This window comes from Argiope bruennichi, chromosome 5 (genome assembly GCF_947563725.1).
Source record: "Argiope bruennichi chromosome 5, qqArgBrue1.1, whole genome shotgun sequence".
Lineage (NCBI taxonomy): Eukaryota > Metazoa > Arthropoda > Arachnida > Araneae > Araneidae > Argiope > Argiope bruennichi.
The window spans coordinates 20,118,818-20,138,584 of record NC_079155.1 but is presented as its reverse complement, the minus strand read 5'-3'; the positions used below and the strand labels follow the sequence as shown (position 1 = coordinate 20,138,584).

Here is a 19,767-nt window from a genome sequence, read left to right as displayed (position 1 = left end):
GAAGCACTTTTTGTACAGCAATATGGGGGATTAGAAATGAAAAATTTTCATGGAAAACAAAACTGTTGAGAAAATGAAAAGAAAGCACTTTACGTACATTACATTACAATAAGTGCACAAATGTGCCATCACCAACATCGATATAGGTCTGGTATTGTATACCAAGTTATTGGTATACCCTTTGGAAGAAACCTGGTATTTCATGAACAGTTGCAGCAATAAATTAAAGTTCTCCTCAGAATGAATTGGAATCTCGTGGACTTTACATTTTTCTTTTTGCTTATACTTACTTGTTCCACCTACACTTTTTATTTTCGACCCCATATTTCTATACAAAAATTGCTTCTTTATATGTATTTTACCTGCTCTTAAATTTTTGGCCAGGGATTCAGGGACACCCTGTATATTTTATATTATATATACATATATGATTTTATCATAATACGATTAAAAAGCATAAAAGAAATTTGAAAATCATAGTTCCTTCATAAAATATATATATTTTTTTACTTACAATCAAAAACAAAGCTCCTAATAAAGTTGCCTTCATTTTGACATCCAAATCAATTGGAAATGTAATTCCAAAATGATCAGCATCTGTAAAGGCTTCTCTCAATAAACCTGACCACTGCTTAGAAATCTTGCCAACTTCAATACCGTTTGTAGAAAGTACCTATTACAAAAATAAATAAACAACTAGTCTCATCAGTTATTAATTAAAAAAATATTTTTAAATATTAAATAATTAATACATTAATTAATTAAATAAAAAAGATTTACACAAACAATGTATTTTACAAATATTTATAAATCTAGAAATAATCTGTTACAAATATGCAGCTGAATTTACATTAAAGCAGTTTTAGAAGAAACATGAAATATCTATTCCACCTTCTTTCAAGTTGAATAAAAGCTTCAGAAAGATAGAAAACTTAATTTGCTTAAAGTTTGGAAAATTTGAAACAAAACTGCTGAAAATTTCTAAAAGAAGTGACTAAATGATGCTAAGAAAACAAATGCCAGAGCACATGAATTGTATTTGTTTCTTATATAATTTGGATATGACACTTAATTTGATATTTACAGAGGAAAAACGTAAAAACAAGGTATATATAAATAAAAAAATGGTTAAAAAGAAAGCATGATTCTTTGATTAATTCATTTGTCTCTAAAAAAAATTTAGTCTTTAAAATACTCTTGATTACAGAAAAAAAAATTATTTTACTACCAAATAGATTTCTCATAAACAAGTATGTGTAATCAAATCAAAATCCATGTGGTTGAAATTGCTGCTTACATGTTAGCATTAATGTAATAAGAAAAGATATTCATCAAAATGGAATTATAAAAAAATTAAAATTAGCAGCTTTTAACCATTTGAAGGTCATAAATATGCAAGAAATATTAAATAAGTTTGGCTCATCAATGTATATTATATATTTGCTTTGTTTAAGAAATTATCAAATTTTTGCAAACTTTTAAGCAAATTTTAAATGGCATATATCATCCACATTAGAGAGATTTCGAATCTTTTTTTTCTTTCAAATTATTTTCAAAATGTAAAGAATTTGAAAGTAATCTTTATATATATTTTTATATTTTACATTTTAACAATAATTTAATATTCAGCTATAAAAAAAAAAGCTTTTTCAAAATAATCTACCAATTTTGACAATTTTTTTTAAAAAAAATCGTAATTTCATTTATTTTCCATTTTTTAAAATCTTAATGCTTTTAGCATAATTTAAAATAAATCTGCTGGCATCTAAGCATTTAATTAAGCTCAACATTAACAGGTTAAAAATGTCTAAAAAGTCTACACTATATGCAGAACTTATTACAAAAAAAAAAAAAAAAAAAAAAAAAAAAAAAAAAAAAATCGAAAATCTGCATACATTACCTGGAAATCTACATCACCACAAATTGAAAATGTACAACAGGGTCCTTCAATTTTAAATACTGCTTCGCCTCTTTCATTTTCAACACGAAACTGGGGTGTTAAAATGCTCCACTCTTGGACTACAGCACCAATAAACTGCCCTGGTGGTGCAAAAACCTCTAATCTCTGCAAACAATTATTAGAATAATAATAAACGAGTGCTAAAATTATATATTAAAAATATCAAGAAAAAAAGTCATGTAACAGCAAATACATCAAACTAAAGACTTGCTCTAGATGTCTTGAAAAATGAAGAAGAGAACAGAAATGAAAAAAATGCAATGAATTTTTCAAAAACAAGATTATTGCTTTCTCCCCCATAGCTAGGATTACAGCCAATTAGGATAATATTGTTACCAATCTGTTAATGTTGTTTCCCAGCTCTGTTGGATGCTGATCGGAGGCCGAATCAGTGATCTCAGGGCTTGGTGACAAATTCGAAATTCTGCCAGAATTTAGTCGATAGACCTAATAGGAATTGAGATGTGCCTGATTGTTCCAGAAACTTCAAAGATGACTGTCTAAGCTGAAGACAGTCGTGGAAAGAGTCGCCGAAAGGTTTAGAGTCGCACAGCGAGTGAACGGCGAATAGTTGTATCAGTCCAGCGAAGCGCAAGCATTGTATGAAGCTCAATTGGTGAATTGAGCTGTGTGCCGAATCTTTATTATAGAAGCAGTATCGAGTCGTGTGCTGAGTAGACAGTTATGCAGTAGTGTGTCGGCAATTGGATACAGCTAAAGTGTGGAGACAGTGGAGAATTGCAGGCATTTAGAGAAATCATAGAGTGAAGCGATGTAGATTCTCCCCTCCTGCTGAATTCTGTCTGGTCGTTTTGTGTGCAGTGGTTATTACTACCGATTACTACTTGTGGGCTACCGTTTGTTGCAGTGTGTTGCTGTGTACTGTGTGCGTTCGTTTCGGCTGTGCATTTGTTGCCTACACATTCTTGTCTTCATGCTAATAAAAGTCGTCGTTTGTTACTGAGGTCTGTTGATTGTGTTTCTTCATCGACTACGAAATCGAAAGAACCCCAAATTCTTAACAATATACAATTTTATGAATGTTAAGGTAAATATGTAAATTTGGAACATTATGGAATTTTGTTCAACAAAAAATTTTTGAATTAAAAAATATCGTTTTGAAATTTCTTTTAATACTGTTTTTGTACTGTAATTTAATATCAAAATAGTTTCTTTTTCAGTCTTGAAAAATAGCTTTAAACTAAACAAATTTATAGAATGCTTGTTAATTTTACAGAAAAAGGCAGTAAGTAAAATCTAGTATAAAAATAGTGCAGATTCATCAAATTCTTCATATATTCAAGAGCTTCCTCAGCTGTTAGAAATTTTGTAGCCATTTTACAACAACAAAAATTGGCCAGACAAATTTCACAACTGCAAAATAAAGAAGCAACTGAACTAATGGGGAGGTAAGAAAATACTAAGACAAGTTTTACAAGTGTATATGCAGTAGCATATACAAAAGAACCAATTTGGTGAAAGGTACTGATACAAAAGAATTCTAGAACATTTCACCTTATAGTTGTTCCCTGTTCATCAGTATGAAAAATAAAAAAGATACATAATTCTCTGAATTCAAAGAATGTGATCTAAAAGTATGAGTGATTTGAAAAAAAAGGTGGGTATTGGATCATTATTGTATTTATAGGACAGCTAGAAAACACGTGTCAAATGCTTGTAATATTTATTTTTTTCATGGATATTATTAATCTTTTGAACAACTCTGATGATCTATTAAAAATGAATATGTTTGTTTAAGAAAAAAATAATTTTATAAATATTTAATAGGTTCAAACTATGAAAATTTTTAGAGATGAATTTAAAACAATCTTTTTAACTTTATTTTTCCAAATTCCATTTTTTCCCAGTAATTTTTGAAATTTAGTCTGCTCATAATAATTTACGACAGGTGTTATGTAGATTGCAGTTGCATCTTTTATTTTATTCACATTTAATTCAACAATTCTATAAAAAGGATGGTGGTCCAATATGGTTTAACATGGGTATATTGGATACATTAGTTAAATTTTTTTTTTTCTATTTGTATGAATGAACCAAAGCAACGAAACAGTGTTATAAATCAGGCATAAATGAATAATATATATATATATATAGTGCATGCTTCAACATTACAGTCGATCCTTTAAAAAAAATAAATATTTAAACAGACCTGTAAACAGCAAGGGAAACAACAAGAGGAGCATCGAAGGTCTCTAGATAAATGTATGATCTCCATGCCAGCATTATCTTTTATCTTTATATCAAATGGACGAGAATTTCCACAACAGTTTCTGGTACAGCAATCCGTATCTAGGAAAGTAAACATTGGATTTCAGAAACTACAGGCGTTACATAAAAACTGACTGACTGAAATGAAATTTGTATTTCACTCATAAATAAATAAGTTACAGAAGAGTTAATTTGATTAAAATTCTTGCATAAGCTGGAAAGATTTAGATTAAAACATATTGCCAAGTCAGGGTTTAAAAATTTTAATGATAGCTGAATCAGAAATCTCTCCCATCTGTTGTGTCACGAGAAAATTTTAATTATATTAAGTTAAGCATAACATCAGGTATCAAATACAGTCGATCTGTAGTAGATTTGGGTTTTGAAATTGCAACCATTCAACCTAAAATTCGAAAATTTATTAACAAACAATAATGACTCCCTAAAATATGTTTGACTTTTGAACTTCAATTTTGTATCCAAACTGCAATTAGATGTTGAGATAAAGATGAAGCAAAAAATAATATAAACAACAATAAATAAGCATATTTATTGTTGTTTATATTATTTCAAAAAAGCTGCAATATATCTGTAATCAAACATATAAGTCTACTATAAAAGTGGAAAAAAAACAAAAAAAAAAAACATGTAACCTTTCAATAGTTGTCATGTGGGCTCATTGCACTCTTTGAGAGATGGTGTAATATCAGTCTTCCTTAGAAGCATGAATCCTTAAGAACATTTAGAAAAAATCCAAGTGATTAACACAGTAGAATTTTAGAGTATGCAAAGCTTATGGTATCACCAGTTGTGACGACAGATGTCATCATAGAATAATATTAAGACAAAAGATAAAGCTGATTGATAAGAAAATAAAGGTGCTAAAAGGTTTATGTGACCTTGAACATAAATATTCATCATTTCAAATGACATCCGAGATGAATAGTCAAATTCAGACAGTACTTCAATCAATCCATCAAATGCTGTGAACATTATAACTGAGGATCCATTAATTCATATTTTGTAATGTCACTAATAACATTCAGATTCATCTCAAATAAAACTATCACATGTGACTTCCAACTGTGAATGCTTAAGGAACAATGATGACAAAAACTTTGTAATGTAATGGTTGTCCAGTGACATTGAACTGATAAGAATCAGATTCAATCTCAGTGACAGAATTTGAAATGAAACTGGTGTGGATAATGTTCAGAAAGGCATTTAATGCTCACTACTTGCAGATCACTGTGCAAACGTGTAAGCTTACTCTATCATTATCCTGGATTGGAAGATAAAACCCCATCACTCTTCGAATTCTCTAAGTGATTCTGCTATCTTTTATCTAAATTTAAAGCTATGAAAGGTAACTATTTCTACGAGACGTTTCTATTTTCACTGTTAGATGAGTTCCTTAAAAATAATTTTAATAGCATGACAAAGAAAAGGATATAAATGGGTCTCTCAACATCTCAACTTGATTATTTGCTGGTTTATTTGAAGCAAAATGCTTATGCTCATTCTATATCAGTTATTCGTTTTTCTTAAAGGTCCACGGGATCTTAATTTCACATTCTCTTTAAAAATATGAATTATCTCCATACCTACATCCTACATCATGTACAATTAATACACTTAGTCATAAAAAATAAAAATTTTATTCTACAACAAATGTTTCTTTTCCTTTCTTTTTTTCCCCTTATGTACTCTTTCATATGTTATATTAGTAGTAGAAAAACCATTCAGTATTTTTCACTATCTCAACAAGGATTTCAGTCATTAGAATTAATGTGACATAATAAAGATAAATTTTATTTTCAAATGTAACATATATAAGTCATAAGAGTAAATATTTGTGAGATTAGCATACAGTTAAAGATATCAAACTCAAGATAAAGGCATTCCAAGTGATGGTTTAGAATAAGCAAAACAAACACGATTAAGTGCAAGATTGCTAATCAACATTCCTACAAAAACAATACTGATAATTGTTATTTGATTTCATTCTTGTAGCAACCACAAATCAACAATCAAACATGAAAACTATATAATAAGATTCTCGGAAGGCTTTGCTAGCTAAATCAGAATCAGGAACACATTTCAAAGCATTAATTATAAATTCAGTGGAATATAGAACTTTACTTAGTCAAAGTATCCTATAATTAGATAAGATTTAAATGGAAAATTTGATTTCGCATAGAGTAAGGTATATATCAACATTCCTACAAAAACAATACTGATAATTGTAAGTATTGGTAAGGTATTTTAACGCTGACACATTATCTTCAGTTGGCGGTGAAAAGCGGAAATTCAAGCTGCCTCGTTTGGAACTGAAGAAATTTGGCGATGAAATTAAAGATTGGCTGCCGTTTTCGAACAATTCCAAAAAATAGATGAAGACAACGATATCGATGAAATCGACAGGTTCAATATTTAGTCCATGAAACTATCCCGAATTCCAGAGCGAGGGAATTAGTTGAAAATTTTTCTCCTACCTCCGGAAATTATTGCAAGGCGATTGATTGTCTGAAATCTAGATTCGGCAGAGATGATTTGTTGATTGAAATTACGTTAGAGAATTGTTAAAATTGACACTCGCATTTAATCTTAAAGAGAAACATGTTAAATTATCAACTGTTTATGACCGTCTTCAAAACCCAGCTGATATCATTACATACTCTTGGCGTTACTACAGTGAAGTATGCGGCCATGTTATTTTCCCTGGTTGAATCTTGTTTGAGTGAAGAAGTTTTAAGAGCCTGGCGGAGAAATGATAGAGGGGTGGATGCAAAAGATGGTGCGAAAGAATCTTAATCGGAAAGTTTGATGAAATTTTTGAAGAACGAAGTTGAAAATGAGGACAGGATGCAAGGCTCCTGCTTGAAAGAAAATAACAAAAATATCAAGATTAAAAGAGACTTGCCGACAGCTGTGGGACTTTTTCAGGAAACCAAAAATCTGTTTTGAAGTGTGCATTTTGTGACAAGAACAATCATGCATCCAAAGAATGTCATGTTGTTCGAAATTTGGATTCAAATGAGAAAATGAAACGATTGAAGAAAAGAGGTTGCTGTTTCAAATGTCTAAGTAATGGACATGTGTCAAAGTTATGCAGGGTCCAAGTGAATTGTGTCCATGTGGTCAAAGACATCATGCTGTGATGTGCCTTGATAGAAAGACCGTTGAGTCTTCTAACTCTCAAGAAGCAGCGGACAGTTCAATAAATTTTGGACAATTCAATACATTGGCCACTCCCACTTGTTTTACAAACCCTGGTCGTGGTTCTTCGGGGAGAAACACAGGATTTTGCTGTTAGGGCCCTCAAAGACACTGGAGGTCAGAAATCTTATATTACGAAATAAGCTGCTAAGAAAATGAATAATCCTGCATTAAAAGAAACAACTCTTATTCATACTTTGTTTGGAGGAATGCAAAATCCCCAGAAACATTCAGAATACAAGATTTTTGTAAGTGATTTAAAAAAATATATCATTGCACTTTTAACGCATTTGATCAAGAGAAAATCTGCGCCGAAATTTGTCAGATACCAACCGGATTCTGGTCAAAGGAACTAGAGGATAGTAAAATTCATCTAACGGATCAAGAATGTTTACCATCTTGTTCCTCATCCACAATCCATTTGCTTATTGTTGCTGACATAACAGGAAAATTGATGGCTGGAAAAACCCTCAATTGAACTTGGGATTAACTGCCATTGTGACTTTGCTTGGTTGGGCACTTATGGGAAGAGCACCAAGCAGTTCAGACTCTATAAGCATGACCGTGACAAACTTACTTATAAAAGATTGTAATATAAGTGACTTATGGAAGTTAGAAGTCATTGGAATTACTGATCCTGCTGAATCGAAAAAGAAGACCGAAATGCATCAAGGTAATTCAGATAATTTTCGAAACACTCTGACAATTAATGAGGAAGGGAGGTACGAAGTCGCCTTACCTTGGGTGTTAGAATCATGCCGGGCCCCTGACAACAGACAAATGGCCGAGAAACGACTTTCTTCTGTTTATAAAAAACTTATAGAATCCGAGAAGGTTGGAGTATATGCAGATGTCTTTAAAAATTGGATTGCTGATGGTGTCATTGAAGAAAAAAAAAGAGTTAAATGCATACTATCTTCCGCACAGGCCTGTATTTAAAGAGAACAGCATTACTACAAAAGTGAGGCCAGTTTTCGATGCATCTGCACATATAAAGGGTATACCCTCATTGAATGCCTGCTTAGAAAGCGGTCCTAATTTAATTGAACTTGTTCCTTCTCTACTGAATCGTTTCCAGAAATTTCTTGTTGGAATAACATCAGACATTGAGAAGGCATTTCTTCAGATCTGAATCAGAGAGAGGGACAAGGATTATCTGCGATTTTTATGGAAAACCAAAGACAAGGGAATGAAAATCTACAGACATCGTAGAGTTGTGTTTGGTGTCACCTGCAGTCCATTCCTTTTAGCGGCAACTTTGAATTACCATCTGGAAAAAGCCCCTGAAGAGCTCTTGAATACAGCGGAAATTTTGAAGAATTCATTTTATGTGGATAATTGTGTCTGCAATTTGAAAAATATAGATGAAGCAGATAAATTTATAGTTGAGTCGCAAGCGTTGATGTCTTTAGGAAAATTCAATCTACGAGGCTGGCAATCAAATGCTTCACTTGAAATTATCGATCAACCTGACAAACACCAAACTGTACCCTTATTGGACCTAAACTGGGACCTAAAACAAGATACCCTGTAAAGCATCATAAACTGTACGAAAGATGAAAACCTGGTTCTTACTAAAAGAAGTCTGCTTTCTTTGGCTTAGATTATATTTGACCCTTTGGGTATATCTTCTCCCGTAACCATCATTCCAAAGTTTATGCTTCAAGAATCCTGGAATCTTGGACTTAAATGGGATGATTCCCTGCCAGAAGGTCTATCAAAACGATTTTGGAACTGGCTGAAGGGTATAAATAATCTTTCAGAGGTCAAAATACCTCGGTGGATGAAACTGAGTCAAGGTGAAGAAGAAACCGTCAGTCTTCATGTCTTTTGCTAAAGCGTATGCCACTTGTATTTTTCTAAGAGTAGAGTTTCGTGATGAAGTGTTTGTTAGCTTTGTTCAGTCTCGAGCTAGAGTCTAGCCTTTAAAGAACTTAACGATCCATCTTGAACTTATTTCCTCACTGTCAACGGAAAATTTCATACTAGCGCTAAGGCGTTTTATTGCACGAAGTGGACGACCAAGGACCTTGTGCTAAATTTAGGTCAGAAACATTACGAGGAAATTAACGTTATTTTTTCTAATGCGAATGCTCTTTCTCAAATACCGCGCACATTCTGATGCAAACTTTCATAAAGCAAAATATCGACAGGCACTCAAATATCACGAACATGAGATTTACCCGGCAAAGGAAACTAATTTTTACTACAAAGGATCCGGGATGCGCAAAATAACTTCTTAGCTTAGAACAGATTAACGATACTAAGGTTACTTCAAACGTTATTTGGAAAGAAGTTACTTCTAGATTTCTGCTTATTGATATGCCCACATGTGTTCCACTCAAAGAAGTTGCAGACGAACTGAGAAAGTTTAATGATATTGAAATCAGAGAGATGAGACGTTTTGTCAAACAAAATTTGACACAGCAAACTTTCCCAATTCTCGTAATAATTCTGGGTACTTCCCTTCCAGATTCAGTTAAACTTTGATTTACAATCCAGAAAATTCAGCCTAGACAGTGTTCAAAATGTTACAGTTTCCTACACCCATCTAGGACATGTTCGAAAGACCAAGTTTGCCAATTATGTGGAACAGAACAAGTCGGAAATTGTCAAAACCCAGTTAAATGCATTAATTGTCAAGGTTCTCATGCGGCAACATCTAAAGCATGTCCCTTGTACGCCAAAGAACAACAAATTTTGGATCTAAAGTGTCGTAACCACCTCACTACGGGGAAGCACGACGCATATTTAATGCATCATCTAATACAACTTATGCGACTATTACCAGATCGAACACGGAACCCATAGACTTTGAAAAATCTTTCAACGACAAAATGGAATCCATCATCCAAAACATCAACAAAAAGATGGAGCAACATTTCAATGCGCTATTGAAAATATTTCAAAAGACGGTCGAGTCTATAGTGCAACAGTTCATTCATCATGTGATTGACAAAGGTGAAAAAATTAAATCTCCATCCAGAAAGAAAAAAGCTTTACTTAATGCTTCGAAGAATTTCGCTAGTTCTACAAAACCCATGCAATGGGATGGCCCTGCTGGGACTTCGGATTAATAATCTTTTTTTGCGCTTTGTTTTCTTTTTGCTGTTTTCTGTTCCTTTCCCGCTTTACTGCTTGTTATTTGTTTCTCTTCTTTGCAAAATGCTGCCTCAGTTTTATTTTTCCCAAATGCTTAAAGTTTTTTTTTTTGTGTGTGTGTGTGTGTGTGTGTGTGTGTCACCCCAGTGTTTGGTTGACCTCTTGCAAAGGCTGCAGATTGTTTTTTCCTTTTCTGTTGGTTTAATCTATTAGGATACATTTTGTTCAATGGAATAGCCATAGTACCGGGTGTTTCAAAAATGACCGGTATATTTGAAAAATCAATAAAAACTAAACGGGCAGCGATAGAAATACACCGTTTGTTGCAATATGCTTGGGACAACAGTAAATTTTCTGGCACGCAAACTTGCGAAATTAGTTACAATTTACAACAACAGATGGCGCTGCAGGCGATTTGAAAGATATAGAAGTCTGTGAGTTCGCCATTCTGTAAGTCGTCTTTCTGCTGTAAGCGTGTGCTGTTCACAGATTGCAAGTTTGCTGTGAAAAAATGGTTTATTCCTTAAAACAGAGGATTTTTCTAGTGTTGGAATTCCATCGCCTAGAACACAGTGTTGTTGCAACAAGACGAAGTTTTAAACGGAAGTTTAATGTAACCATAGGACCGAAAAGCGATACAATAAAGAATCTGTTTGAAAAATTTCAACGAACTGGGAACGTGAAGGATGAACGTACTGGAAAGGTAGGGCGACCGCGTACGGCAACCATAGAGGGCAATGCTCAGCTTGTGCAACAGGTGATCCAACAGCGGCCTCGAGTTTCCATTCGCCGTGTTGCAGCTGCGGTCCAAATAAATCCAACGTCCACGTATCCTCTCATGCGACAGTTTTTTATGGACACCTCTATCCATACAAAATTCAAACTCGGCAACTTCTCAGTGCTGCTTCCATGAGTACACGAGCGACATTCGCTAACGATATGGTGCAAAGGATTGATGACGGCGATATCCATGCGGGCAGCATTTGGTTTACTGACGAAGCTTATTTTTACCTGGACAGGCTTCGTCAATAAACAGAACTGGCGCATATGGGGAACCGAAAACCCCCTATGTTTCAGTCCTATCGTCCCTGCATCCGAAAAAAGTAATGGTTTGGGCCGCCATTTCTTCCAAAGGACTCACTGGCCCATTTTTCAGATCTGCAATGATTACTGCAACACGCTATTTGGACATTCTTCGGAAATGTGTGGCGGAACAAAATGCCTTAGAGGACATTACGAACACCTCGTGGTATATGCAAGATGGTGCCCGGCCACATCGCACGGCCGACGTCTTTAATTTCCTGAACGAACATTTTGATGATCGTGATTGCTTTGGACTATCCCACGCATACAGGAAGCGGCGTGGATTGGCCTCCCTATTCACCAGACATGAACCCCTGTGACTTCTTTCTGTGGGAACATTTGAAAGACCAGGTGAACCGCCACAATCCAGAAACAATTGAACAACTAGAGCAATACATCTGTTCTGCATGTGAAGCCATCCCGCCTGAGACGTTTACACGGGTTTCTGCTCATTTCGTTCTGAGACTACGCCATGTTATTGCTGCACATGGTGGATATTTGGAAAATATAGTTTAGATTTTTTCCCCAGATTGCAGCGCCATCTGTTGTTGAAAATTGTAACTAATTTCGAAAGTTTGTCTGCCTGAAAATTTACTGTTGTCTCAAGCATATTGCAATAAATGGTGTATTTCTATCGCTGCCCGTTTAGTTTTTATTGATTTTTCAAATATACCGGTCATTTTTTAAACACCCGGTATTAGGAATAAAAAAAATCTGGATTGGTAATCCCCACTTCTCAATTTCAGATTCCTGGATTTTTCAAGAAACTTTTCTTTATGCTGAAGAAGATTTTCGTTTTTATAAAAAAAGGTTTTTTAGATCTCACAGGGAAGACAGACTGGGAGGGGGCCTTTTAATTGGAATCCCCGATCATTTGTCGGTATGTATAATCCCTTCCGATGTACCTCAAAATTCGGACGTGGAAATCCTCACCGTTAAAATCATTACAGCTTCTCTAAACTTTTGCATAGTTAACATTTACGCTCCTACAGGTTTTGACATTGAAATTTTCGGAAACTTTTTTAACTCACTTTCTGAACCAACGTTAATCTTTGGTGACTTTAATTTACATCACCCTTTTTGGGGCTCAACCTCTTCTTCCAGACTCAGCAAAAATTTTGTCGATTGGTTAACGGATTCTAATTTTGTCATTTTAAATACTTCGAATCCTAAGCACATTACTCCTGCAGGTAACCAATCACTTCTGAATCTTACGCTTTGTTCCAAATCACTCTTCTGTAGCTCAGATTGTTTTGTTGCTGAATCATTTTTTGACAGCGACCATTTTCCCATAATTTCCACCTGCAAAAGTTTCCTCACAGCAATTAAATTTCAATCTATTCTATTTCAATCGGAAAATTTTTTGAAGATACAAATCTTAACCTAGACTCAGTTTCATCAAACATTTCAGAAATCATATCCAATAATACTAGAATAATACCTTTGAATAATAAACAATACCCACCCTGGTGGGATAAAACCTGTCACAAACTTTACAACCTTAAAATCATATATCGGAAGAAAGCATTAAGATGCATATCAACTAAATTTTGGATTCTTCACAAAAAATTCGCAAGCAGATTCAAATTTTATAGTAAACAAGCAAAACAACAATTTTGAGATAAATTATGTAATAGCGCAAGAAATCCTTGTTTATTTTATTCTATCTTAAGAAAACTGAATCGGCAATATGAAGATAATAACGCCTTCAACACCATTCGTGCAAAGTAATATGTTCGCAGAATTTTATGCCAACAATTCCAGTTCTTACGAACCATTACCAATCCAGTTTATAGACAATCAGGAAAGCGAACTAAACGGAGCACTACAAATCGAAGAATTACAATTCGTAATTAAAAAATCAAAAACAACAACACCAGGTCCAGACAATATTCCCGCATCCTTTTTCAAAGAAAAAAAAAAGCAAATTATTACATCTTTCAATTATTTCAACAGATTTTTAACACAGCATATGTTCCCAAAACATGGAAACATGCACTTATTATTCCCATTCCAAAACCAAATAAAAACAAGCTTCAGATAACATCATATAGGCCAACAGCTCTAACATCTGTTTTTTCGAAAATCTTTGAACGTATCTTATGTAAGAGAATTACTGATTTTCATACAAAGAACAAAAAACTTCATCCAAAACAATTTGGTTTTTTACCATACAAGGATAATAGGGGAGCCACATACTCATTATATTACAGCATTTCAAAAGCAAAGAGGGGAAAAAAAAAAAAAAAACACACACACACACACACACATTTCATTGGTATTAGTCTCGACATCGCAAAAGCTTATGATTCGGTTTATATTGACGGATTGATATATAAATGTTTGGAATTGGGCATCTGCGGGAAGATATGCGCTTGGTTGCATCAATTCCTTAGTCACCGTATGTTCCAAGTGCGATGGAGACAAACACTCTCCGACATAAGAATTACAAACAAAGGATTAGCACAAGGTAGTATCCTCTCGCCAATCTTATGGGCAATTTTTATATCGGATTTTTTTGAAACTCTTGAAAATGAAGTTGATTGTTTGATTTTTGTGGACGACATATTTATTTTTTGCCCGCACCAGTCTATTGAACTTATTACTAAGAAATTACAAAAAACAATGGAAAACGTACATCAATGGTGTACGTATTGGAAACTTTCAGTTAATGCAGAGAAAAATTACATAGCCGATCTTGCAAACAAAATTAATTTTACACACCCAAATATCTCACTAGTAGGAACGAACATCCAATGGAAAAGCTCAATTATATTCCTCGGAATTCCTTTTTCAAAACAAACAAACAAACAAAAAAAAAAAAAAATCAAAACGGATCGATCTTCAATAAAATTAAAAATAAAGCTTTAAAAAAAATCAATGCATTAAAGGGTTTTGCATATAAACATTATGGCCCAAGAACAAAAGATTTAATCACAATCACAGACAATAGCATTTGCAGCTTATTTTTTTACGCCAGTCAAATTATCAACAAATTTCCAGAAACTCACATGAAAGCATGTAATATTATTCAAACCAAAGCACTTCGCATTGCACTTGGTGTTCCACAGTGGACACCAAATAAAGCTCTCCTTTACATCTCCAATCAGGAAATTCTCAGTGAAAAAATCAATCGTTTATCCTTAAAATTTCTCATTAAACAGATTTCTATCAGTTCCTTCTCCGTCATCTACAAATTAGATTCAGAACATTTCAATCTTGCTCTTATTGAACAGGACAAATTTTTTTCTGATCTAAACATTAATAGGAATCGCATTATTTCTGATCAACATTTTTTACAACTTCCAAGAGAAAATTGCAGTATTATTATTTCAAAATATCCTTTTCAAAACAAATCTCTCCCACACTCTCTTAATGACAGTTTTCAAGAAACGCTACAAAAGGACTTCAAACAATATTTCATAATCGCAACTGATACATCGAAATCGCAAAACTTAACTTCAATCGCCGGCATTTCGGATCTGTCTCAATTTGCTTTTCGAACCCACAACATCAACTCTATTTTTACAGCTGAAGCTCTTGCAATTTGCCAGGCTCTGGATTATCTTTCCGTTCCTGAAAAACATTTACTTCTTCTTACAGAGTCTTTCAATTCTTACAATACTTCAAAAATTTTGATATAAATTCCCATCCATCATTCATAAAATTGTGGTAAAATCTCAGAATAATCAACATATTACTTTTCTATGGATACCAGGGCATTCAACAATATTATGGAATGAAAAAGCGGCGGGAGTAGGGGAAAAAGGAGAGTTCTGGCACAGTTTGACCTCAGTTGACCCCGGCCGAAATGGTGATAGCGAAACCCCTTCTCTGCACCTCCCCCCCCTCCCTAATCCCTTCGAAGACAGATAAGGCTTATCTTTCTTTTAGGACTTTGATGATTTTTGGAGTGTTTTTGATTTTGGGAACTTAGAATTTTTTTCAGAATAAACTAATTACTAATTATTTTTTGTTTCTTCTCTTACTGTGATTGGAAAAATACTCTCCTTGAAAAAATAAACTATAACATTTATTTCTGCTACAAGACAAGTTATTCTATATACATATTAAATTTAAATTTGTTTGTTTGAATGAGGGGGATTTATATATTTTTATTTACAAAGGCTGTCATCCCAGCGTTCAGCAATATCTCCAATTAATAAATGTCAAAAAATTTCAAGTGTTGAAGGAAAATATGAAGAGACAGTTTATCTGCAAATGCTTTGCTCGTGAGTTGTTTGAAATTACAGGTTGAAAGAGAGTTGAGGCCCAACTTCGACCAGAGGCAACGTCTGATGCTTGAGTATTTTCGGCAGTGCAGTAAGATATGATCCAAATTATTAAAAGAGTGGCATGTTTCGCAATTTGGTTGATTCGACAGGTTAAAACGATGTAGAAGGCCAGGTGTAATGAATGTTTTGGTAAAAATTCTAGGGCAAATGATGTCTTCTCTTCTATTTCTTGTACATTTAGCAATATTTTTTATGTCTGGAATTTCTCCAAGAATTTCATAATATTTGATCTGTCTATAGCTGTCTGTTGTTTTTCTTTTTGAGATTTGTTTGATGCCTGAGATGATATCTTCCGATGCGATCCATTCAATACATGGGCTGATTTCTGTTACTGATTTTGCGATCAAGCCCGCCAGTAGGGGAAAAAGAAGAGTTCTGGCACAGTTTGACCTCAGTTGACCCCGGCCGAAATGGTGATAGCGAAACTTCTCTGCACCCCCCCCCCTCCCCAATCCCTTCGAAGACAGATAAGGCTTATCTTTCTTTTAGGACTTTGATGAATTTTTGGGGTGTTTTTGATTTTTGGAACTTAGAATTTTTTTCAGAATAAACTGATTACTAATTATTTTTTGTTTCTTCTCGAATTTAAATTCTGCTTTCCAGGAATACCTTTAGATTTTATTCATTGAATGAAAATCTTTGATTAATTCTCATGAAAGCTGTTTTATTGATTATATAAGGCATTATTTTCCTTTATTTTTTATTTATTTTAATACTGTGATAAAATTTGAATTCAATAGTATTGAATATAAGTATTATTCAACAGAATAGAAATTTTAAATAATAAAATTTCATTATTTTTTTTTCTTAATCTGTTTTAAAGAAAATGTTAATATTTTATCCATTTGATATACATAATATATATTTCAAAATATATTAGCTTTAATTAGTTTTTCTAATCTGATTCAATTGACTCGTCATGTTGAATATAAATTTTCGAATGACAAAGGTGATGATGAAATATTCCTTCAATAAAATATAGAAGTGCTTTTAAGAAATTATTTTAATGGTTAAGCATTTCTTAGATATTGAAATTAGACCCGAAATATTAATTTTCTAATGATTTAGAAACATTCTAAATTGAATTTTTTTTAAAGCTTAAAATTGTCCAAATCATTTTATCAAAGAAATCTTAAAAGCGATACCTCTCACTTTTTAATTTCTTACATGAAGATTAATGTACTTTTAGATATATAAGTGCACCTTCAATCATAGAAGTATATTCTAGATGTAATGCTTATATTAACCAAAACTCATAGAGACTATCTTTCGAAATGTTATGATAAAAGAGTTGCATTTTATCTCGTGCACATAGTTCTCAGCGTCACTGAATATTTTATCGTAAAAATTTAGTGAATCTTCGACAGTACACACTTTTAACCTAGATAATTAATTCAATTTTATAAGGATTTTTTTTTTTCCTGACTTCGAATTCTTACAGCAGTATGAAAAGATTTCTAGAAATCGAGTTAACGTTTCATATATTTAAAGTCCATTTTTTTCCCTTTATGATCGTGAATATTTTTAATGTGTTTTTTTAAAAAAATATTATAACTGAATTAATTTTTTTCCACTTCTATGAAAAGTTTGCCTAGATAAATCCTTTGCCATTTTATTTATTGAATTGCCATTCTATTTATTGAATTAAATTTTTGGTAACAGACCTTATTCAGAAAAATGTGCAGATGTTAAACAAATGATTCATTTCTTTTTAATAATATTATTTTGAATATGTTTGCAAATACATCCGAGATGTGTACTGTCTAGGATTCAATGCTCTGGTCGGTAAATAAAAGTTGTTTCTTATAAATACTACTATGTTTAGTGATATATAATATATAGATATATATAAATTATCTATCTTGAAAAGTTTGTAATAGAATATATATATATATATATATATTCACTCTGCTATACGTTTTTCATCATAAAAAATTAGTTAGTCAATAAATAGAATGGCAAAGTTTCCTTAAAGATTATGTTTGTTTCCTAGTTCATGACTCAATTTGTCTGTTTTTATATTGTAGACATATCAAAAGACATCTTTTATAAGATCTTTCTTTTGAAGGGGTAGAAATTTCGCCAATAAGGTTGACAAAACCATAGATATGTCGGCGAATCCCATTTCCCAAGGAATATGAGGAGCATTTCGACATTTGAATAAAACTTTTTTGAAAGAAATCACCAAACATAAGTAATTTTTTTTATATATATTGAATGTGCTGGGGTCCTTGTTCCTCTTTCGTTAAGTTGGCATCTATACATTAGTAAGATGTCGGGATTTCAACGCATTATTCATGTGAAAGAATGCATGATAAAAATTATCATGATGACTAGTAATATATGATCGAATATTCCATTTTGATGAAAATAAACGGTGAAACACTAAAGTAAACAAGTAATCACCGGAAAGAGTTGTAACATGCATTTTTTTAAAAAAACATCTTTTCTATCATATTTGAAGCAAATTTTAAGCTGTCTGTCTAAGTCTTCATGGCTGAGGGGTTGTAATTGTTAGTTTTTAACATTCAATGATGAGAACTTTTAATGTTCGAAAACAAAAGAATTTGAAAAAAGTATGTATGGATATTGAGAAGTTCTTTGACTTATGAATATAACTTACGAATTTTCAGCTTATGAAAAGAAATAATATCCTCATCATATATAAAATATTCTTTTAAGGGAAGCATGAATGATAGTAAATTCATAGATCTAATATATGCATATAGAATTAAAACCTGAGAACAGATGAGATTCAATTAATGCATTACATTTTTAAAATATCGTTAAAAGTTTCAACTTAAAACGAAATTAAATAATCAAAGACTTAAAAAAATCTCTAATTTTTGGTTTGTGCGGTTATATTTAGGCGAATGATCGTTAATATTAGCTGAAATTAATGAAATTTTGTGAAAGCAATTGAAAGTTTTAGAAGTGTATGGATGAGAATATACTGAGATAAAGTTGGTAAATTTCGTTATACATCAAAATGATACTGATCTATTTTTCGGAAAAGAATTAAGCATCGAAAATTAATAACAAATTCTTTCTCCTCCGATTTTTCTTTGAAGCAGGAAGAATCTCTTTTCAGATTGATCTTACTTTTCTGGAACGAAATTTTATAGAATACGAAAACTGGGACATTACAGATTACTGGGAAAAACAGATTCCTGTTAAAAATAAGAAGAAAAAATCTCCGAGCAATAGACATTTATTTCTCGGATTAGATATCAAAAATTAAAAAAAAAAAAAAAAAAAAAAGAAAGAAAGAACAGAAAATGTTACAGAACAAAAAATAATCGGAAATAATCATTTTTTTTAATGCTGAAACAAATATCTAGAAACTAATAAAACTAAATGTGAAAACTAATAAACTAAAACTAAATGAAATTAAACATAAAATATATTCAATTTCTAATTCGTTTATTTTGATATATTTCACCACAAGTAATATTTTATAAATTTTGACTTTCCAACCTAATTCTAAGTTGTTATAATCTAATACTATGGTCAGCGACTTCGTAATCGCCAAGACCAGTGTTCGATAAGACATTTTGACTTCTTTGGCATAAAGATTAACTTTTTGAAAATAAAATAATCGGCAAAGAAGTACTCCAGTAAACGTAGACACGGATTAAAATACAATCCTTTTATTGTTAATTTTTGCAAAAATTGTAAGTAATCTGCTTCCAGTGCAAGTGCGTGGACAAAATATGCATTGAATATAAAATAAATGGTTTGATGGTTGTTATTACTGAAGATAAATTGATATATCTGTTAGCGCATTGATCTATTTTAAGGAATTAAAACTCGATTAGTAATATATTTAACTTTCAGCATTTCCGCTAGAAAAGTTTAAAATTTTTAAAGATTAAGATA

At 32.4% G+C, this 19,767-nt stretch overlaps 1 protein-coding gene across 2 annotated transcripts in view; it reads right to left on the bottom strand.

The window, feature by feature from the left end:
* LOC129968647 (phospholipid scramblase 2-like) overlaps nucleotides 1-19,767 on the bottom strand; it is a 48,528-nt gene that overhangs the window by 6,795 nt on the left and 21,966 nt on the right. For both annotated transcript variants that reach the window (XM_056082746.1, XM_056082745.1), the window contains exons 5-7: nucleotides 4,131-4,270; nucleotides 1,901-2,065; nucleotides 515-673 (exon numbers count right to left, since the gene is read on the bottom strand). In XM_056082746.1, coding sequence (XP_055938721.1) covers nucleotides 515-673; nucleotides 1,901-2,065; nucleotides 4,131-4,270 — 464 coding nt within the window. The remainder of the gene's footprint in view (nucleotides 1-514; nucleotides 674-1,900; nucleotides 2,066-4,130; nucleotides 4,271-19,767) is intronic.